Source organism: Molothrus ater, chromosome 4, assembly GCF_012460135.2.
Source record: "Molothrus ater isolate BHLD 08-10-18 breed brown headed cowbird chromosome 4, BPBGC_Mater_1.1, whole genome shotgun sequence".
NCBI classification, from domain to species: Eukaryota; Metazoa; Chordata; class Aves; order Passeriformes; family Icteridae; genus Molothrus; species Molothrus ater.
The window spans coordinates 2,387,627-2,411,174 of record NC_050481.2 but is presented as its reverse complement, the minus strand read 5'-3'; the positions used below and the strand labels follow the sequence as shown (position 1 = coordinate 2,411,174).

The 23,548-nt window shown below is 36.9% G+C and overlaps 1 protein-coding gene across 3 annotated transcripts in view; it reads left to right on the top strand.

Annotated features, from left to right (window-relative positions):
• The window catches only part of PCDH10 (protocadherin 10), a 34,235-nt gene that overhangs the window by 7,578 nt on the left and 3,109 nt on the right, over window positions 1–23,548 (top strand). Inside the window, exons 4-6 of one of the 3 annotated variants that reach the window (XM_036382346.2) lie at window positions 7,057–7,362; window positions 20,625–20,720; window positions 22,691–22,765. In XM_036382346.2, coding sequence (XP_036238239.1) covers window positions 7,057–7,362; window positions 20,625–20,720; window positions 22,691–22,725 — 437 coding nt within the window. In that variant the 3' untranslated portion in view covers window positions 22,726–22,765. The remainder of the gene's footprint in view (window positions 1–7,056; window positions 7,363–20,624; window positions 20,721–22,690; window positions 22,766–23,548) is intronic. The other 2 variants (XM_036382348.2, XM_036382350.2) reach the window with 2 other exon arrangements.

Genomic DNA, 23,548 nt, shown 5'->3' with positions numbered 1-23,548 from the left:
TCAGACTACACCAATTTCATATATTGCTACTGAGATTTGAGAATAATTTGCATGCACCACTTTTTTAATGCTAGTCCCAGATGAACATTTCAATACAGATCTCTGTAGAAACTGCTTTAATCTTCTTCACACAATATTATCTACTTTTCCTGTAAGTTTTGGGCTGAATCATGCTGCCTAAATGCAAAGAATGTGCCCTTTTACCTCAGTGATGACAAGATATTTTGACATAAATCTTCACTCTTGCTATGAGCTTTGGGGATGAATTTTAAGGGGAAAAAGGAGCATAAATCTTGTTTGATCTCAAATGGCTACAGGAAATATAGAAGGAATGCCTTCTCAATTGCATTGGTCATTCTGATGCTCTATAATCAATTATTTCTAAATTACTGAAGGAAAACACATTGTTTGATAGCCTGGCAGCAGTTTGGGCTGTTTTATTTTCCCAAGATGTTACCTGATACTATGCAGCATCATATTTGTTTTCAAAAGCATCTGAAAATATTTAGTAGGTAATTCACAGTGGCAGACAAAACTCATTCCCCACCGGTTTAGTCAGCAGCATGTTCTGATGGCAGAATATCTATTTACTGTTCAGCACAGGACCTCTGTCATTGGTGAGCACTCCTGTGGCACACAAGTAGCTATTCTGTAGTAGTCCATTGCAATCCAAACTGTGGTGTCATGGTCAGTTATTAATTGGGCAGGAAAACATGTAGGATGAAAATCCATCACGCTGCCACAGCTTTATCTTGTAGAATTTAGTGAAAAATCTGAACTGTGCCGCTCTGCGTATCATAAAATGTTTTCTTGGGTTTTGAAGTTAGATCATAGCTCACCTTTTCACAAAATATGTTTGCTTAAAAGTGATTTAATCATGGTTTAAATGTGCTGAAAAGCATGTAAGGGATTCATATTTTTCCCATTAAAGTAACATATAAATGCCTCACAAATATCCACATTCTTACCTACCTTAACACTGTTGAAGTACTAAAGTGCTGTCATCTGCTTTTGGCAGGGAATGGTAAGGAGTGAGATGCTCAAGATCCTAATTTTTTGTGGATTTAATAGTTATTTCATTGACTGGGTTAGTAATCCGAGCTTTTTGAAAAAAAAATGACTTTACAAAAGTGAAGAAGTGCAGGAGTGTTTTGGCAAGCAGAGGAGGGGTTTCTCAAATGTTTGAGAGAAAAGCTGCTGCTTGTTTTAGAGTAAACATAACTCACACAACACTTCTACCTCTTAGGAACACGCTGCATTTCAGCTGTGTTCTGTAGGAGTAATTCTCAAGCATGAGGTTAGTTTATTTCCCATGGTTGATTAATTTCTTGGCCTCCCTTGTGAAACTGCCAGCTTGGGTGCCAATTAATGCTCTGCATGTGTGTACATTTAAATTGTATGATTAGACACCTGTCCTGTAAGATTTGGACTGGTGCCATCAATTTATTTCGTATGGTTGCTCACTAGCTACTTGGCTTTCCCAAGCAGAGTCCTTCACAGTATTACCCTTTTTTTTTCATGGAATTGGCACAGAATCTCAGAGGCACTTCAGGGAGGAATGCCCAAGATGAGGAGCCAAGTAGATGCACTGCTTTGTCTATCCTGTAAAATGCATTAAAATATCCTGCCTTGTATATCCTATAAAATGCATTTTTTGATCTGCTTTTGGACAGTTTACATTGGTGACTGGCTGAAACCAGAAACTAGGCTTTTCCTGTTGTATTTTATGAAGGGAACTGGTAAGGGTTTAATGCAAAGGCACAGGGTGAAACACTGGCTCACACCTTTTCAGTACAGATTAGCTGAATGCCAAGAGGGTTCATTATGGCAGAAGCGCTGCAATATTTCAGTGTCCATAAGGAGAAGAGTAAGAGAGGTCAGAAGAAGAATTTCAGTGATAAAGGGACAGAGAAAACCAGTATTTCCTCTGAGCTATGCAGACTGACAGCTAAATCCTGTTTTGAAGATCACTTGGGCAAAAAGTCTATCTCAGATAAAGTGAGAGTGTACATGAAAATGGCTTAGAAAAGTGCTTTGACTGAAGCTAAGTGCTACTTCTACTTTTTGGTTTTTTCGCTTTTTTTTTTTCCCTCTTCTTCCTTGGCCTGCATGCTTAATAATGTTCACATCTCAGTGGTCCAGATAGGCCTTTGAAGCTGAGATTTGGAAGAGCTGAATATTCAAGATATTTGAGTCTTTATTCATGTTCTGATGCAGATGAAGTCAGTTTTATCCAAGGCAGCACACCAATTACTTAGTGAGAAAGAGTGATAATAACTTTGTTTCTGAAAGTCCAATTCTAAAGTAGATGACTACCGAGTAGGTTAACATCATTATCCTTATTTACCAATAGAAAACATGAATCATGGGGAATGAGATACTCATTGATAATCTAACCAAATGGATAGTTGTTCTGGGAATGGGAGCTCTGAGAAGATCTGGTTCCCTACATCACACCTATCTCACATCTAACTAGCACAGGAGAAACAGAAATGTCATTTCTTTCCAAGTAAAAGCAAGGTTCTCAAAAAATAAAAAAAAATAATCCACACATTGGAGAAAAACCCCTCTCAATAATGGTATTGCAAAAAATACTTTGTCAGCATTTAATTTGTGGTTTTTATTTATTGTTACGTCTTTTATTGAGTAATGCACATGAAAGTGTTCAGTTGTTGCTCTTGGTGTATGGTTCTTCTCTCTTAGTTAATTTGAGAAAGGACACATTGTTTAAAAATGACTTTAGGCCTAATTTTTTGCCTTGACAAAACAGTCTTTCAAACCAATTAAAACTCACAGAGAAATTTTGATTTTCTTCTTTTGAAATATGAAAAGGAAGCAAAATGGGAACACGCTTCCAAAATGCAGTGCTGCCAAGTATGTGATTCAAAGCACCTGAGTTCAGGTACTTCAGACATCAAACTTAATTAACACCTTTCCTCGTTTTTGGCAGCTTTTGAGGGAGGGACAGGGGTTTGTTTTCCTTTAAAATCTGCGAAGTCAGAGTTGTGAGAGAGTTCATATTGTCCACTGGCCCCTCTGGTAACGAAATAGGAGTGAGCTGGTGGCCTTTGTCATGAGTTGTTCTGTGTATGCTGCATTTGGAATAGTGCAGTGCTGATCCCTGTCAGAATTTCAGTGCACTGTCCTGTCTCTTTGTATCCACAAAGGACATTTGAAATTCCTAATTCAGAGTCACCTTTAAAATCTCAGTTTGTCTGTATGTGCAAGGTCGAACAGCATAACTAAGGGAAAAATAAAAATACCAAGCGTTTTTCTTTGATGTGGATGTGTAATTGTGATGGATAGTTTAGTTCAGAAGGATCTTATATATATATATACATATATAAAACCAGATTTATGAGAGGGATGAGATGGAACTGTTAAACTACTGCACATTTTGTTATAAATCAAGAACATGATTCCTGGGGTATGAAGGAGTTCTGTGCTGAGTATCTCACTTCTTTACCATGGTATGTCCTTCCTTCTTGGAAAGCCACAAATAGCCCTTGCTTTTCCCCAACCGTGTGTTAAATGTTTTTCAATTAGAGCCAGAAAATTCTATACTATGACCCACAGGAAAAAGGTGGGGAAGAATAGCCAGCATTCATACCACAAGCAGTGTAAATTGCATGGCTGCCCAGGGATTTTGAAAATAAGCTGCTAATTTGAATTTCTTTTCTGTCAAAATACTAAACCCGAGGGCTTGGTTCTGCACCTGTTAAACTCTTAGGGCTGTTGTGACTGCTTCAAGCTGGAACAATTCCTAACCCTTGCCTCTCTGAACATTTTGTTCCCATTCTAAACAAGCGTTTACATTTAGCTATGTGCTCCAGCAGGGTATATTTAAATTCCAATGTATATAATTTGTTTTTTTTTTTCTTTTTACAAGTTCTCCTCTGAAAGAGAGAAAAAGTTTGCAGTACAAGCTCACATTATATATCCCCTACATTCATTACTTTGTTTATTAAGAATCCTGACTTATAGTGGCTATAACATCTCTTTTATAATAAGCTGTTATATAATACTATTCAGTGCACTGCAGTAGAGAAGCAGTATTCAAAAGGGAACAAAAAAAATATTTGTATAGAGACATTTTGCAGTTTAGCAGCTGATGTGAGAACAAAATAGTAAAATGGAGGGTAATTTTCCAGGTGAAATAAAGATCCATGAAGGGAAGAAAAGGGTATATACTTGAATGTGTATACTTAAAACAATATTTTTCTAATCTTTCCTTCCCCATAGACTAAAGAATATAATTTAATATTTACCCCTAAGTTTTTCTTTCTCTTCCTGTCTTTCAGGAAATATTCAATTAATATGGTCACTGATACATTATCAGCAAAATGGAACTGTAATTATTTTCTTATTAAACATAGTGCAATTTGTTTTTTACATGTATCTTTGCCAAGAAGTCTGCAAATTGTAACTCTTTCATTTATTGTCCCTTATATCTTTGGAAAGGGAAAAAAAATATTTTTCTTCAGATATTTCAATACATAAGATACACACACACACACATGAGGTTTTATAAACATTTTTAGATAGTAATTTTTTTCTGGGTAGCCTGCATCTAAATATTTCTTTTCAGTCTTTGATAGCTACTACCAGTACAGAATTTATATTTGCACTATTTTTCTCTTTGCCTGATGATCTTCATCTGATTCTTTAAGCAGTTCTGCAGTTCACATTTGCATTCTTCAACAGTTCACTGATCAGAAATTTATTTTCAGGCTTCTGCATGCCAATTATCAAGGCAAGCTTCTAATCGAAACTGGACCTGGCATTGTATATTGCTTAATTTAAAATTAAAAAGTCATTATAAAGTGAGATTAATCTGAGACAAAAACCTTTTATTTCTCATTTCCTCATGATTTTTTTTTTCCATCTAAATGATTGCCTTTCTTACTCAAGCACTTGTTGATAGCTCATAATCATTGTTCCTTTCTGAAGAGATTGTTTTTTTTCTGTAGTATGAGATATTACATAAATATTATTAATATAATTCAAATTAGAGTTCAAAACTGTGGTAGAATTCTTAATACTAATCCTCACACTGGAGATCAAGCTAATCCAGTTCTTTACAGTGTTCCCTGGTAAATGAGCTACATTGCATGAATCTTATTACAAGAATCAACTAGGTTGGAAAAGATCTTTGAAGTCATTGAGTCCAACCTGTGCCCTAACACCAGCTTGTCAACCAGACCATGGCACTGAGTGCCACATCCTTAAAGTTCAAGGCACATCCTTGAGTCTTTCCTTAAACACCTCCCTGTTCCATTTCTGAGTGGAAATTCTTCCTAAGGTTCAACCCAAACCTCCCCTGGCACAGCTTAAGGCTGTGTTCTTTTCTATATTACAGCTGTTCAAATTTTTTTCCTGTTTCTGTTACAAGTAGTGTTATTTTTTTGTAATTCTAATGAAGTGCTTGTAAATGCAATGTTTATAACAGATTTAGTTCAGTTTTGATACACAGCTAAGATGCTCAGTTCTCTTTATAAATACAAGAAAAGGAGCTTTTTTTTAGTGTGATGTTGAAGATTGTATTGGTTTAACCCAAACAGCAGCTAAGCACTACACAGTTGCTTGCTCATTCTCCTAGGATGGAAAGGAGAATCAGAAAAAAGTGAAGTGGTGGGCTGAGATAAGAATAGCTTAATAATTGAAATAAAGGTAATAATAACAAAATGGAGAAAGAGAGAGGAATGAAATTTGAAGACAGAGCAACGATGCACACTAAAGTTGCTCACCAGGCACTGAGCAGTGATTGGCCCCTCCATGCCACCTCCCAGTTTATATAGTGGGCATGATGCTCTCTGGTGTGGAATGGCCCTTTGGCCAGCTCACATCAGCTGTCCTGGCCATGCTCCCTCTCAGCTTCTTGTGCATTTCCTCACTGGCAGAGCATGGGACACTGAAATGTCCCTGATCTACTGAGTAGCTACCAAAGAATTAATGTGTTGCCAACATTATTCTCATATTAAATCCAAAACACAGCACTAGTACCAACTACTAGGAAGAAAATGAACTCTGTCCTACCCAAAAGCAGGACAAACCAACTTGCAGATGCTGTGTTTATTTTAACTCTGTCCCTGTGATTTCATACACCATTCCTCTCAAGTATAATCCAATGACTTCGTGACTCTTAGCCAGGAAATATTCCTTTGGAAGGCTGATCTGAAAGTGGTCAAAAGCAGCATAGCTTGTCATTTGAGATCTTAATAGCATTAAAGGATTTGTAAGCAAACAGTTTGGTGTTGGCATGGATAATTGTTTGCTTATATAGGGGAAGCATTAACAATTTTTTCAATAGTATCCACAGCCACATCACACTGGACTACAGTTGCCTTTGTACTGCTAATTGCAGTATTTTATTACAGGGTTCTGTCCCATTTCTTGGATGACTTGATAATAGCAAGGTCTACTGCAGCAGCAATGAAAACTGTCTCTGAAAAAGTGATGTAATGATTGAATAAGCTCTCCTGATCGCTTGAAAGCTCTATTCCTACTTTGTAACATCTGCTTTTAATATCAATAGGCTCCATCTGTATACCGATGTACGCACAGATAGTTCTTTTATAGGACTCATTAAGGTTTCATTTCATAACTGAAATCTGTGATTTCTAAATCCAGACTTTCAATTTCTTTGGTCAGAGACGCATTTACGTAGAAACAATTCCTGCATGTTCTTAAGCAGGTATTTTCAACCAGTGAACCACAGACATCAACCTACAAGCAGAATCGAACCTTGTAGGAATGGGTTCTAAATAGTGAGATCTGCGAGGGATTTTATAAGAACCACTGATACTCTTCTTGTGGTATTTTTGTGTCTGTGTGTTGGCATTTATTTATGCTTGTTACAGGGTGTCTTTGACTTCTGAAGACTGGACAGCTAGATTTTTTTCGTGGTGTTGTTGAGGAGATGAAACTAGCAGAAGTAGTTCTTACGGCATTTCTCTTTCCGCTTCTCTTTCCTTGGCATAATCTTTCTTGTCTGTCAGCAGCTGTTCACGATGCTGAAGCTTATATCTGTAGTTTCTTTTTCTTTCATGCTTGCAGGCATGGATCTCTTCTCCAACTGCACAGAGGAATGTAAAGCACTGGGCCACTCGGATCGGTGCTGGATGCCTTCCTTTGTTCCATCCGATGGACGCCAAGCTGCAGATTACCGCAGCAATCTGCACGTACCTGGCATGGACTCCGTTCCAGACACTGAAGTGTTTGAAACACCAGAAGCCCAGCCCGGGGCAGAAAGGTCCTTCTCTACCTTTGGCAAAGAGAAGGCCCTTCACAACAGTCTGGAGAGGAAGGAGTTCGATGGACTGCTGTCTAATACACGAGCGCCTTACAAACCACCATATTTGAGTAAGTACTGCTCAAAAAGCTCTCTGGAAGAGTTCCCTTTGCTGGAGCAAAAATTAGCTCTTTCTGCTTTTCATGCTAGGAATAATACAGGCACAATCTTAGGAATAGGGGGGGAGATGACTTCTATTGGATTCAGGCACCAGTGAAGAAGGCATTGTTCAGTGCTTTTTAAAAAAAGACAAAATCTTGCTTGTTTTTAGTGTGACATCATTGTCAGCAACAAAAGTGTCAGCTAATAGTAGTGGGGGAGTTACTGTGTTTGCAGGGTTGCCCTGATGAAGGCAGGAATGATGAATCCATACTCCAATTACTCCATATTCTCAGAAGGCTAATTTATTACTTTATGATACTATATTATATTAAAGAATACTATACTAAAGAATACAGAAAGGATACTTACTCAATGCTAAAAAGATAATAATGAGAACTCGTGACTTTTGCTAAAGTCCCAGTACAGCTTGGCCCCAATTGGGCAAAGAGTCAAAACAAGTCACACCAGAAACCAATCAGGCAATCACCTGTGGGTAAACAATCTCCAAACACATTCCACATGAGCAAAACACAGGAGAAGCAAATGAGGTAAGAATTGTTTTCCTTTTCTCTGAGTCCTCTCAGCTTCCCAGGAGAAAAATCCTGGGCGAAGGGTTTTTTTCAGAGAATGTGAGTGCCACAGGGGAGTCACTCAATTTTGTTTTCTGATGCTAGATTATTTCCAGATTTTTCTTCAGTAGATGGTTTAAACGTTGGTGTTGACAGGCTAGTGTTTTCTATGACTAGAGTTAAATTGAGAGAGCTTCTAGGAGTTTCTTTCTATAATTGAGAAGTGTCTTGTGAGTAAGCAGTATATATATTATTTTGAAGTAGCTGTTTTCATAGTTTGGAAGGAAGGGCCTTCAGTCTGATCATCTTTCAGCCTACATATTATTGACTCTTGTCAGTGCTCCTCTGTGCCTTCTGTCTCATTCCAAAATCTTGCCTCTTTCTTTAGTCACCTTTTGACTATGGTTATGTGGTATGAAAGAGTGTGATAGATCTCAGAGACCTTTATAATTCCTTTTGGAGTCTGAGCCAGCTGTAGAACCCTTGAATAGCACTTTGATCTAATATGACTTTTTCATTCCATTTGATGCATTCTGTCTTTTATTAGAGACTGTAATTTCCTTGACTTTGAGAATTTATGATGTTTATCTCATCCAAATAAGCCAAAGACATTAACACTGCAATATTGACCCTGTTTTAAAGCAACAGAGGTCTTTTAGGACAGCAGATTGGGGATAAAAGAGAAAAGAATCTGTCTGAATGGTATTAATTTATTTATTTTCCTAAAGCATTTAGTTGTTCTGAGGGGTGGTGTGCTGGCAGTCCTGATATGTGAAGATCTTTCGTACAGATCATTCTTAGCACAGTTCTCCCTTCTAAATTGGCTGTCATGGTATTTTCATTCATTTAGGAGAGGTCTTTTTACCACTCTTCTCTTTAGATTCACTTTACTGACAACTTTATATTTGGCTATCAGTTCTGATCTGTGAAAGCTCTTCCTAAAAACCTGTCCTGAGACAATCAGCTTATTTTGTGGCTGAATTACTTATTTTGGGCTAAAATGTCATGTGCCAATCATCCAGTCATATTCTAAAGATTGGTGGGAAATTTCAGTACGGCCTAACAAATTTCAGTCTTTGCTGAACTGATCTTTCATCATTTATTTCTACAAAATATTCTTCAGCACTAAGGCACAATCTAGCAGCATTGATTTCATCACTGTCACCTCAGCTAATTCTAATTTAACAGGTTTGGTAGCATCTTTAGAAGGTCCAACCACAACCGGGTTCTGGTGCAGTATGGATGTTGCAGCGATGATTGTTATCTGATGACACCACAATGGTAGTTCTGCTCTGATTTGTTCCAGGCCTGGGAGTTTAATTTCAAATAGCAATGTCATACTTGTTTTATTGATAATTTAGAGATTTTAAATTTTGTTACACTAGCATGAGTAGTTTTGTTGAACAATGTCTTTACATAGAGACATTGATCTACATCTTGCACTTTCCTGGCACAAGGGCATAAACAATTGGAAGTAAAATATCAGAAGTAACCAATATAAATGAGTGTTATTACATAATCCACGCTTGAGAATCCAGATTTAGTTTTGCTTTTTTTCCTTGAACCTCAAAACTAAAATTTCTACAAAACAAGAGTAATGCTTCTCTGGTTTATTTTCCCTTATTTTGGTGAGGGATTTTTTTGGGTTTTGTTTTGTGTTTTTTTTTCTTTTTTTGTATTTTAGACTATAATTTTATAGCAAAGAACAGGAACAACAAGAACAAAGTGAGCACTAGTTGTAGAAATGAGTAAATAATTTATTATTAATAATGTATTAAGTAAATGAAGAAAAGTATATAAGAGGAAGTTGATTTAGGAAGGAACCTTATTTGATTCACCAGGTAATTGCAATTAAAAAAAATTAAATTCAACTTCTTAACACAGAAGACCATGTCAAAATCAGTTTGTCAGCAGAATGACTTTTTAAAAGAGATATGTGTGAAACACAACCCTCATATTAAGGTAAAACACTATAAAAAGTTGAAGCATGTTTGAAAATGGTCACATGATAAACATGTGAGCAGCTAAGAATAAAAAGTGTATTGCAGAATGCAAAAACTATTTGAATTTAAAAGGCGTCTTAAAAAAAAGATATTCTAAACAAATGATCAGAAAAGAGCAGAAATTCTAGCTAGTGACTTTGAGGATAGTAATTAGTGAACACAAAAGGGACACCTTAGAGCAAAATAGCCACAGGGATGCAAACAATATAGACAACTTCAAAATACCAGGTGTAGTAAGGTCGGGGAGAACTGGTGAGTCTCTTGAGCTGCAGTTAGTGAGGACAAGGATGTGGCAGGGATTCTAAACTGTGTCTTTGCATTTGTATTTACCCAAGGAGGGACAGAGAAAGGCAGGCACATCTAGGAAGGCACCCATCCCAGGTAACCATTTAAAATAAATGTGTGAAAAATGGAAGAGGATGTTGTTGAAAAAATTGACTAAAATAAATAGAAAGGAGTCAGTGGATTATGTGTTTTGTTAATTTTCAGCTCTTCTAACAAGAGCTAGTAACGAAAGAATGTCAGGAGTTGTGTTTGTCACTTAAAAATGTACTAGAAAACATTGTAATTAAAGACCGATGAGAAGCCTCAGCATAGGACATACATTTGTAATTTAGGGGTTTTAGGAACAAGGTAGCTAGCATCTGACCAGGAAAGTAATGCAGGAAGATTGTCAATCTATTAGAATTTTGATAGAGTGAGAATTAATCAATAGAGTGTATTTGAACTGTCAGAAAAAAACCCTTTAGCACAGCTTCTGTGTAGTAGAAGAAGCTCCTAAAATAATCAAGTGTTGTCATAGGTCAAAGCCTTACCAGACTCTGTGCCTAAGAGGAAAAAATCATGAGGATAAAATGTTCCATTTACTTGGGGGTAAATGTTCCATTTACTCTGCAGAAGCAGAGTCCCCCAAGCATTTATGCAGAAATCCATGGAGTTTAAAAAAAATAATTATCTAGAAACAGCAACCAGAAAAAGAGGGAAGTGTCTGCAAATGTCATGAAGGGGTTTGGGAGCACTGGCTCTCAAGTAGCACATACCCCTGATGTGCAGTGAAATGTGGGCAAACCTCATCTCCTTCCCAGGTACCTGACTCTGGAATGGAAAGCTGCAGAGCCCTGCCAGCACACTGGGAATGCTGAGGAGCTCACTCCATGGGGCTGTGCCCTTAGTCAGTGGCTCCAGAGGTTAGCTGGTAGCTCTAGGTGGGGCTTTCATGGTGCCACAGGAGTGTGTCTGCTCTGGGATTCCTCCAATGTGCTCATTCAGTGCAGAACCTTCAGAAAGATCAAGGTGGCAGTGCATGTTAGCACAAGAAATTTGAATTCATCCTTAGGAAAAAAAAAAGACCGTGGAATAGTTCCCTCAGAAGTTTCCCACAATGCACAGAGCCAGCAAGAAGGAAATAAAATACCAGGTTGTAAAAAGGGGAATTGAATTGAAAATACACTGAAAAAAGTGCTACAAAACCCCTACACAGATCGTGTCACTGTGTTCCTCTAGACGGTCTATTCATTCCATAGAAACACATGGCATAGCAGCAACAATACTGAAAATAACTCTGCGAAGTCATATCAAAAGCTTGCAACTAATTAATGTAGGCAAGCCATGATAGGGATGGGAAGTGAAGGAGGCTGCATGAGAACTGGGGAAGTAAACTGTGTGCTTTTGTTTGCTGGGCTCAACAGCAAGAGAGCAGCGAGGCAGAGAAACAACTGCAGGGCAACAGGGTCATGAGCTGATCATCCACATTGGATCATGCACCTTACACATTTGATAAAATACACATAGATTGCACACATTTGATAAAATGATACCGATTTGACTTAAATTGCAGTAACCTGTTGAACTTGTGCAGCATGATTGAAGCTGAAGGCTCCATATAGTGGGAATTTGGGTATTTGGGTCTTTGTGGTTGGAGGTTTAGGCTATTGCTTGGTTAAGTGAAAACAGTAGCTGTATTACAAATTGTTATGTAGAAAAGTATACAAATCTCATATTTTCTTTTTGTTCCATCATCCAATTTTCACTTAAGACATTGGACTTACTCATACACCAATTTCCACATAAACATTCATATTCTATGTATTATTCTGAATGAGATGTAATGTAAGTAGATTTCTAAGTACTTAATATATTTTGAAGAATATATTTATTTCTGTAAGTTTTATGTAATTGCTATGAGTAAAAATTACAAAGTTGTGATTGGATCAGTAAATTGTAGGATTTTTGAAAATAGTCTCCTCATAGAGTGACTCCAGAATTCTCCTAACTCACATAATTTTCTTACTGTGCAACTAACACTTACTACTTGTTGTTCATCCACGTGGTTTGAACAGTGCATTTCTGCAGACAGTTAAGAAATTTTCATAATGACTTGAATGTTCATGAAACATGAAAGAAATTCTGAACTTCACCAGAGAAAATAGGTGAAATAACACTGGTGAGGAAAATAAAATGTAGCTTTTAAAGAATTCCTATGCTTTCAATTCTAACCATTTATAGCATTTTTTGCTTTCAGTGGTGGTTATATTAGCCATTGTTTTTATAAATATATTGCTATAGTTCCCAAAATCCCTAATGCAAGTTTCAAACTCTGTTGGACCAGATTCTGTAGGATATATAACAGAGACTATCTCCACAATGAATACCTGATCAGTCTGATTCTGCTCTATTTATAATACTTTGAACAAGGTCCTGACATGATAGCAGTGGAAACAGCACCATTAAATCTACCTCAGGAGTATTTTGGTCTATAATTAACAAGAAATAGCTTTCATTTTTTTTTAAATATAATTTCTGGTTCACTCTAGATGGGCAATAATTTTATAATGCTTTAGAGCTTTCCTGAAGTTTCATACTGACATTAGCAACAGAATAATTTTTCTTTCTATTAAAGGGTTTGGATTTTTTCAATATACAAAACCAGTCAAAAATTGCCATAACACCTGAACTTTCTATGTAGAAATGCTTATTTTGCTCTAAAAAAATTACTTTGGCAAAGCTTAATCTCCTTTGAAGGCAGGTTGAAATAAACTACATAAGGGCACAATTTCCTGCATGAAATAACAGTGTTTATACAGGTAGACATTCTGAAATAATGATTGTGTTCTAGAGTAGCCCCCTTGTTAGCTCTGCAACATTTTCTACATACACTCAGGCATTTTCACCCTCACTGATGAAAAGCTATCATTATCATAGAAAGTATTGCCACCACCATCAACATATTTTATGTGTGAATCAGGATTTTATCATGTTAGGTAGGACACAGAGGATAAAAAAGCTGGACTCTTACCCAAAGAGCTGGTGTCTAAGCAAAGTGAATTGGAAAGGGGGAAAGAATCCCTTTCTTCTTGAACAGTTGTTCATTGTTCATGAATTGGACCATTAATTTATTTAAAATAAACTACCACAGAGCTGACACAAAGCACAGTTTAACTTATAGTTATTATCCACATCCCTGAATTAGATTAGAATAAATGACCTAGAGGAGAAAAATGTTCATGTATTTATACCACGACAAGAAGTGCCTCACAATCCTTTGATTATTTTTCAAAGGAATAAAAAAAGTGCATGTAAATATTTATTGTGTATTTTGAACCAGTTGGGATCATAAAGGCCCAATTCTGTATGCCAGGATTTGTAACACAACATTTTCTGCTGATGTCTAGCATAAATATTTGAAAAGATGTTTTAAGCAAGAAGTCTTCACTGTCTAGAAACAACTTTCCAAAAAACAAAAAATAAAAGAGGGAGAGAGAAATTACACTTTGGTACAGTCAATATGACAGAAGAAGACATTTCTTTCATTTTTTATTTGCTTAGTTACATCTCATTTCTGGGAATTATTTGGGTAGTTTTATCACAGCTGTGATGGACATAATAGTTTTCCATTTACATAAATATCAATAAGAGCTTTTTTGAATGGGACACTCGATTAATTTTAAAAAATGAGGCCTTCCTGCATTTTTGCTTTTAAAATTAGCCTACGTGATTTCTAATACAGATCAGGTATAAATTTGTGAGCTGTCTGATCCCTTCATTAATAGGTTTATAAATTCAATTTGTGATTTTCGCACCCACTTGAAGTAAAAAGGCACAGAAGTAAAACCCAAGAAATTAGCTCCAATAAATTGGAGTTCTTGGTCTAAGAAGAAAACATCATCATGCTGGATTAAAAAAAGTTGTACAAAACAAAATTTTTGAAACAAAATGTTTTTATTGTTTTATGTACTTGTTTTATGAATAAACAAGTTTCGTGTGCACAGTAAAAAGTTGTTCCTTTGTGAATAATACAGTTTTGTGGTCAAAAAGAGTTAAAACTATGTGGATATCCTGCCACAGTGAAGCTCCTATCTTATATTCAGGGGTTTATCCCTGGGACAGGCCACAGCTCTGATTTTTGCACAGATTTGTGCAAAATTGCTCAGCAGAAACGGAGGATGAGTCGAAGGGCCACCATCTAATAATGCTAAGAAACCTAATGGAATTTTTTTTTCTTTTCTAAAAGGTCTAGTAGAGCATTCCCATTATTGCTGTGTTTGAAATGCTGAGGTTTATTTCCTCATAGCTTAAGTTTGCCACTTCAGATACATCACCCCTGTGAGGTAAATAATCTTACAAGAAACCTCCTACACCTGAAATAAAACTTAAACATGTGTGCTAATTACAATATAATTGAGGGAGAGCAAGACTCTGATGTACTTTTACTCATAATAGTAGGTTCTTTATGATCTTGAGTAAACCACTTCTGATGATTCAACTGTTCAGTGTTTATTGCATAACTTCTGAAAGGTATTTTTGTCTCACACTCACGACTGGTTCACGTTCTTCTTCTGAATATATTCCTCTTGCAGCTCCTGCTCAAGGGGAAGAACACTTACAGAGCATTATTGCAGCAATAGAAAGGAAATGGATAGTTCAGAAAGCCAGATTAGAAAGGAATATATAAATGCAGCAAAGAAAACTTGGCTGTAGCCCAATAAAGCCTATAAATTACATTATTTTAATCAATTTTTATGGAAATAATATAAGAAAGTGAAATATGTGTTCTTTTAATTTTAAAGCACAGGTGATAGCTATTAAATACTATTTGCTTCAATCTGTTTGTGTAACTGTGGTCTTGGAAAAAAATTAACAGTGTCTGCCACTGTACAAAATACTGATTAAAAACTGTGCCCGTCCTTGAGTTTACATAATGTCTTTTATCTGAAATAACTCTAGAGCACTTTCCAGCTACAGTGGAGGAAAGTAATTGGAAAAAGTTAGGAAAAAAAAATAGTGAGTTTTATTTGAAAGAAAATTATACTTTTAATTAGTCCTAAAAATACAGAATTTCAACTGCTTTTTTTCCTCTAATGGCAGTAAAAATCTGTATTTGCCACTTCTGACTGGAATGCATAGAAGTCTCGTGTATCTGAGCTATCTCAGACTGCTGCTATATTTATTCATTTAGGTCAATTTTGGCAGTGCTTATGTGTGCTGTGCATATACCATCTGTGGAGATTTTTCTTTTTAAATGATGAGATACCATTTTCTGTGTTCCTACCAGTGGAGTATGACAAAGTCTGAAAAACCTAGCAGAAAGCTTGCTTGAAACTTTAGAGTAATTTTTAAGATTAGTGTGCTATGCTGGTTTAAAATTCCAAAATGCCTTTTGTCCCATCAATTTAAATCCTATGCCAAAAGCAATTTAGCCACTTAGGGACACGAGTCCCTCTGGGAAGCATGGAGATGTTTGCAGTTAAAATTTTCAAAGGCACTGAAGTTATTTATTTTTGATAGGCAAAATTCTATTCATTATAAATAAATGCTGTTCTCCAATGTACAAAACCTCCTTGCTGTGACAGTCAGGAGCTGGAGAATTGAATGTGTGCCTGATCCTGGGTTTGTGCACAGCAAATCTTTTCCTCTCTGCGTGCCTCTGCCCAAGGAACTCCTTGGCCTGCAGAGCAGAGGCAATTGTGCTCGCTTTGCGTCTTTTCCTGTACACAATAACTGTGATTTTCCATGGGCATTTCCACTGCTTTAATTTTTAGAGGGTTTTCCTTTCCTTTTTCTTACTTTTTCTTGCCTTGACCTAAGTGGGAAAGATAGGGAAAACCATTTAAAGAGTGCAACAAATAAGCAGTGAGATGGGGAAGCAGTGCATCTGTTTATCACGTTTGGACAAGCACGCTGTAGGCATCGGTGTTGCTGTTTGTCTGGCTAGCCTGTAAACAGCTTTATTTGTGTATTAACCACTGAGAATCCACATTTCCATGCTAGTAGTCTGATGACTGCTGCTGGGAAGTAGCTGTGAATATATTTGTTTTAGAAACATAGCATGGCGAGGTCAGAAAAATGAAAAATTAGGTATTGGGTACCTTTTTGGAGAGAAAGTAGGAGATAGAAGAAGAATATTATTTTTAACTTCAATACCTGTTGGAAAAACTAAATATAATGTGGATTCACAGAAAATCCAAACTCTTCTGAGGTAATTTGAGTTCTTTCTTTGTTAGGATAATGGTCTTTATAGGTTGAAGAAAATACAGTGGACATGGAGAAGTAAATTTTCAGAACTTGGTTCCTAGATTCTGCCTAAAAATCACAGGCTTGTATGAGTACTTGCAGGAGTAAATCTGCATTTTTTGCATACACATGAACCTATCTCATATGTGTAAAGGGTGTTACTTTACATGACATTTTTACAGCCCATCAGAAGTAATGTGGCTTAGAAAGGGAAAATAAAGATGCAGAGTAGATCCCCCAAAGAAGTCCAGGGATGACAGACTCCTGGTTTTGCAAGTGAGCTGAGTCTTCTGACTTTATCTTTTTCACCTTCAGCATCACAGCTGCCTTCAGCCCTGGAAAAAGATCCATTATGAAACTGCTTGAACACAACCTTTCTTTATTCATAAGGGATTTTATAGATGCTGATAGTGTGAATTCATCTTTTGTCAGAGTAAAATTCTGTCACTTTGTGAGTTTTTTAGTTGACTGTTTGGGCTTTAATTTAACATCCATTTATGCTCAATTGGAATTTAGATGACAATTGAATAGAGCTGCACACAGCTGTGGGTATTGATAGGAACTGAGATCTAAAAAAGTTCTACCTTACAAATGAGATGCAGTAATAACTTTTTTTCTGCTCCACTTGAGATAAAGGACTGTGTGCTTTGTACTTCCACGCTTCTTTATGGCTACTCTGATGAATTAAACAGGATCCTTTCCACCACTGGAAGGTCATGGTCTGTACTCTCACACTCTCTGGCCTGTCTTTAACCTGTGTCAAGCAGCTTTTTTCCCTAAAAAGTCTGGGACATGGTGCCAGGGACGACAACTGAAAGCAGATTGAATTTGTTCACGTGCTGAGGCCCACATAGATTGCTTGATATGGCTGAGAAATTTTAATGATGTGGGCATAAATCATTCCATTCTGGTAGTCTTAACTCTAAAGAATGGTGATGGGCAAACTTCATTTATGGATAGAAACAAGCCAATATGTGTGATTTTGAAAAAGAGAAGTTTTGAAAGGCTTGTGACAAGGCTTTTTACACTTAAGTGTGTTATCTTGGTAAACTGGGAAAGACTCCCTGAAATCAGAGTGTGTGCTGCTCATGACAAGCAGTGTGCTTTAAAACAGAGAATAAAACATTCAGAAAAAGAGTGGGAACATACTTGTCAGGTCCTAATGCCAGCTAATCCCTGCTAGGAAAGAGGAATGTTGGAAAAAAAAACATCATGGCAAAGATAAATTGGATAGGAATTCATCGTGTGGTGCTGATGTAATGCTGTAATGCATGTTACCTCATGTAAGAACAAGTAAATTTAATTATTTCAGGCCAAACCCTGCATGAATAATTTAGACACCTCTGAAGGACACCAAATGGTGATCTACATGTCTGCTTCTCCCTGGAATCTATAGGGAACTGAGGCACTTATGAGCAATTTAGGAGGAATGGCTCCTATCCCTCCTCTTCTCCCCAGGGCTCTGAAAATTTTAAGTCACATTGTAGCTGGCCTTTAATGTGTTCTGCATTGGTTAACCCTCAAACTGAAATGTTCATTTTCAGGCTTGTCAGCTGAAGGAAATGTGTACTGCAGATTTTGTAAGAATGCAATAAAAATGGTGAATTTTTAAAACAAGGAAGGAAAACAAATGGAGAAAAAGAAAAGAAGATTGAGGAGAAGAAATTACTGTTGCATATATACATATAAGCAATTTTTGTTAAAAAAAATAAGAAAGGAATCAAATAGGAGTTTTACTAAGCATGATACCAAAATTGTTAGCTTATAGTTAGTTGTAAAGAATGTGAATTAGTACTACAACATGTATGCAAGTAGAATAAGTTGTTGACAGAGAATTTGGAAATATTCTTAGGGAATATGCTCTGTGCTTTAAGTTTGACATACACCAGGAGTAATTTGGGAGTTATTTAATAGGCCTTAACAACACAGAACATAATTATAAGAACTCTTGCAAATTTAAATATTCCGTGGCTCTCTGACTTCAGTGGTGATGTCATGCATTGTCTTTAGTGTTTTCAGGTAGATAATATAGTTATAATAGTACAGAAAGACAAAGAAGCTTTATTCCCACTGTATCTTGTGGAAAAAAATGGTCTTTTGTGTTTTTATGGTACATTATAGAATACAGCTTAGTGCTTTTCTCTGCTGAGTTGTAGTAACTAAAAAGCATTGTTTCGGTAGTAAATAATCAGAGGCAGAGATAAATCAAATCTGACATCTACTATGCCTCTGGCTGTTGCTGGGGGTGGAAAAGAAAAATTCTCTGCATTTAGAACAGAAAATCAAATGCACATGAAAGTATCCTGTGTGCAGCAGAACATTGATGACAAAATCCAGGGCTTGATTCAAAAGTCAATCCCTCTTAGTCATGTGCTTGATGTAAAGCACATGTTGATTAAGGTCACTGCTTACATGAACTGGGAATTGGGTAGTTGTTCTTAAGAGCTTTTTTTTTTTTTTTCTGGTTTTTCCCCTTTTTTTTCCTTTTCCAGAGGATTAGCAAAGTCCAGGTAGCAAATAAATCTCAGATCACCCATTAGCACCAGAGAAATATTATTTCAATGGCTGTCATGGTGTGTCAGCATTTGTATCAGGCATCTCACTTTCCATAACAAAATAGTTGTGTGTTCTAAACATTGAAAATACCTAAATACCTTTAAAGTATGTATTTTCCAATCTCAAAGCTAAAAGAAGTGGCAATATGTGTAAATCAGCAATTTGGTCAAAAATGTTTTTCTAAAAATAATGATAATCTGATGTTGGTCTGGAACATGATGTTCAAATTTGAAAAGTGGCAGTTTTGTGCTTAAGTGCAAAGGACAAACCTCTCTCCCCCTTTTCCTGGAGTAGGTAACACTACTTGTCAGGTTTAATGCATTATGGTCAGTGCAGTATCCAGCACTGTCAAATTTTGGCATGGTTGAGAATCCATCTTTCTTGAACTGATTGAAATGAATATAGACATGGAAATGTTATGCACTCAATGAAAGGAGAAAGAAAAGCAGAGTATACATGGTTACATCGTTTTCTTTAAACAAAAGACAGGGTTTTTTTTCCATAATCATATTTCTTCCAGAAGTAAATATATAGTCTCAAATGAAGAAACTATTTTTATGGCCTGTGGAGATTATTTATTTAGCTAAAATCAAGCCTGTTTCCAGAAAACTTTCAGTGCAGCAATAAAAACTTTTGCATTTTGGCCTACTCTAATTTATTCACAGCCTGAAGACCCAGTGCTCACAATTGGTTTTCTTGTTTCACACGAAATCTGGGTAATTGTACCCATCGGTCCGAATGTTGTCGGTTTATTTTAGAAACCATATTTATATCTAGGATTTTGCAGATGCCAGAAGGAACATTTCAGCCATGCTGAATGCCATATTGTTATGGGGGGGGGGGGAAATTCTACCCTGGGGCAAATGACAGGTTCACGTGCAGGAGGTTCTCCTGCCTTGCCTGTGTTGTCACATGCCAAAATTCAACAGGCAGAACGTGGTCTCATTGTCACCCAACACCTTTAGTGGCCTTCAGGGCCCTTCAGACACATCCTAAAGCACACAGACAGTGATCACCAAAGCCAGCAGACTCATTTACATCAGGGGAGATTTGAGCTTATTTAATTATTTGTCTATATTTTCAAATGCAAAAGTAAGTATGTTCCATCTTTCTTCTTTTTTTTTTTCTCCCCCCCCCAAACTATTTGATATAATGCAGAGTTCAAAAGTACCACATTAATTGTGTAAAATTAAACCCACATTAATTGTGTAAAATTAAACATGGGCATCTGGAATGCAAGGTGTTTTATCCAAGATTTCTCTACAGAATATACAGATTTGAAGAACGAAATCACTGCACTAAAGCCTTGAAAGAAAAGGAAAAAAGTTCCCTTAAAGTAATTCATGAGGAAAAGATATATGAGTAAAATGTAACTTTTATATTTGTGTACCAAAGTTTATTGGCCTGGATGAGACACTCTCTTTTTATAATGCCATTAATGGAATATTCATAAAAGATTATTAGCGATGCTTTAGCAAACTTCTTTAAGTAATAGATCACTTTTAAAATAAAAAATAAAAAAAAAAGACTTTATGGATTGCAAAATATACTGAATTGACACTTGCAGTGACTGGAATGCTTTTTTATCCACAGAACATGGGTGGCAGCAGAGTAATCCCCATCCTCCATCCCCCAGCCCCAGCCCCAGCCGTGTGTCTCACCCTTTACCTGGATGCACCACTACGAAGGGTGAGGGAGCTATGGCAGTTTACTCTGCATTCCCATTCACTTGTTGACCTCTTTCCAAAAAGGCCATACTTGCTGATATCTGAGCTCCAAGCTAACAGGAACAGCCAGGTTATTTCTCACAGAATACATTCTACCACTGCTTAGGTCTTGGTCACTATTTGCTTGGGTGGATTTAGAGCAGGAGTGATGAACTTGCAGTCTGGTTGGTTGGTTGATCACCAGAATTATCATTTTCTGGTTCTGGTGGAGCTGATGGGACTTAGTAAAGAGCCATGTTTCATATGCTACAGTTAAGATGTAGACTGTAAGGCAAACCATCAAAATATGAAGGACAGTTAAAATTAACAATGCCGACTTACAACCAACCTTGCCGTAATGCATATGAGGTGATTAACTCCTTTTTTAAATTATTGCTCACTGCAAGTGAAGCCAGAATAGCTGGGCTGTTTCTGAGTGAAATGCAGGAAGTTACAGCACCCTGTGCTCCTTCATCATTTGCTGTATTCTGTGGGGAAGGCTCGATCTGTGTGGCATGGTGAGGCACACGGTTTGTACAGGGCACCCGCAAGAGAAGACAGTGAGTTGAGTGCTTGCACAAAAGCCTGTGTGAAGGCAGATATTGCTTGGATATTGTCTGAACTTAAGGAATGCAGATCTGAAACAAGAAAAGAGTTTACATAGTGGCTTTACCCCTGTTCTGCTGTTGCAGGGGGTTTTTGATTTAAAAGAAAGGGGTTTATGCCATCTTTCTCCTAAGTGAAGGGGGATCAGGACTATATCTGTAACAGCAACAGCATGCCTGGTATTTTATATTCTTCGGAAATTTTATTGTCTAGCAGTTCCTTTGGATCTTTAGGCTGTTGGCACTTGTAGGGGGACTCAGCAGTTGTTCTGTTAAGAGCAGAAGTAATGCTGTGGGAGCTTATGGAGCTCTCAAATACAGTCCAGAGGGAAAGTGACAATGGTTATAAAAGGTATAGGATGAGTTTATAGTATGGGTTTTTCTTTTGCTGCTTGGGTTGCCAGCTGTGAAGGGAAGCACTGAGCCCTTTCTCTGTCCCCTTTAGATTAGCTAGCACTGCTAAGCAGCAGCAAAATTTGATTTTGAGAGTTTGAAGGTGTTCCAAGCACAGGCAATCCCTTCTAGGCTTTTCCATAAGAGGAAATGCTCCTGCCTGTACTCACAGTTTATAGAGTAGTAATCCAACATCGAGTTGGATGCAATAGGATGATTTGCAACAGCGTGAAAGGAAGATTTATTAAAGAGACAAGGGCTTTACAGTATTTTCTGTTCATTTCTGATCCATGAGCTAGGAATAATTACTGCATACTTTACTTTCTCTTTCCGGTTTATTGTGTTAGTGTTTTTAATTTCTTTTTCTGTTCAACTACCACTGATGTCTTGACATGTCTTCCCTTATCAGTCTACACAGAATTAGCTCACTGTGGATGGGAGGCTTATTAGGGTGTCTTGAGCAACAAATGAATCTTAATATATTTTTGCCAGTTCTTATTTTATTTATTTTATTTTATTTTATTTTATATTTTATTTTATCTTATTTCATTCCATATAAATTGTATGCATTAAGTACTCTTACAGTAATGCTCAGAATCTTTGTTGTTCCAGGAAGGATCGATACAGAACAAATCCTGTACCCTAAGAATTTTAATTGTAATGCTTGTGACTCTTTAATCAACTTGCTCACCTCAAATAATATTAGAATATATGTACAATTAGTATAAATTACATTATCAGAATTATGGAACTGCTTGTGACTAAAGCCTTTTTTCTGACTACCCATACTCACACAGACTTGAAGGTTCCCTGTGTACTAGTTTGAGAGTTTGGAACAGGTGGTAAAATAGGGATGAAAGAGAGAGCTGTGATCTCAGAGGAGATATTAGGCACCAGAAATTATGGTGTTCTTGTTCCAGCTCTTACACTGACTGTGATACTTCCATTTCTATAGCACTTGCCATCTCTGGATCTCAAAGTGGATTATAAAGAATAGTGATTTAAACCTTCCTGCACCTCTAGGAGATAGGTAAGCAATATTATTCCCATTTTACAGATGGAGAAATTGTGATACAGAGAGGCTTAGTGTTTGTTATTTAAAAGCTTATTTATGAACACACATGCATGCACACACAAAGAACTGGAAACAGATGTCAGAACTTTCATTGCTCTCTTTTTTTAAGTTGAGTCCACCCTCCTTTCCATTTAACCTCTCTGATTTATATTCCCCATCTGTAAAAAGACGGAAACTGGTATAGACATGCAGAGATTTGCTTGCACATAAATTTCTGTGCAGAACCAGAAAAAAAGCCAGAAGTTGTCTTTAAAATTCAATGCTTTTTATGTGTTGGCAGAGGATATTTTAAGATTTGGTACAACAATTTTTGTAGGTGGGGAGAGTTGCAGTAGTTCTGCAACTTAAATGCATGCTATTTAGTTATTGCTATAAAAGGGCTTGATTGTTTTGTAACATAAGCATGTTAACTGGAGATTAAAAATTTCCAAATGCATCAATTTACATGGCAAAAGGCCAGACACAGCCAGTAACTCAGTCTCTGCATTATCTGGAAGATGGTGCCACATCAGTACACTGTGTCAGACAGGAGAGGGGCAGTGGTGCTGCATAAAAGCAGTGATTGCCCCAGCTGCATCTCTGCTTATCTTTCTCCCAGCAAAGTCCTACTGTGTCTGTAGTGCAGCACGAGTTCCTCAGTGGCAGACACCAATCTAGACAACTATGCCTAAATATTTACAAGAGAACTGAAATTATGACTGAACTTCAGGGAAAAAAAGTTTTAAAGATCCAATATAA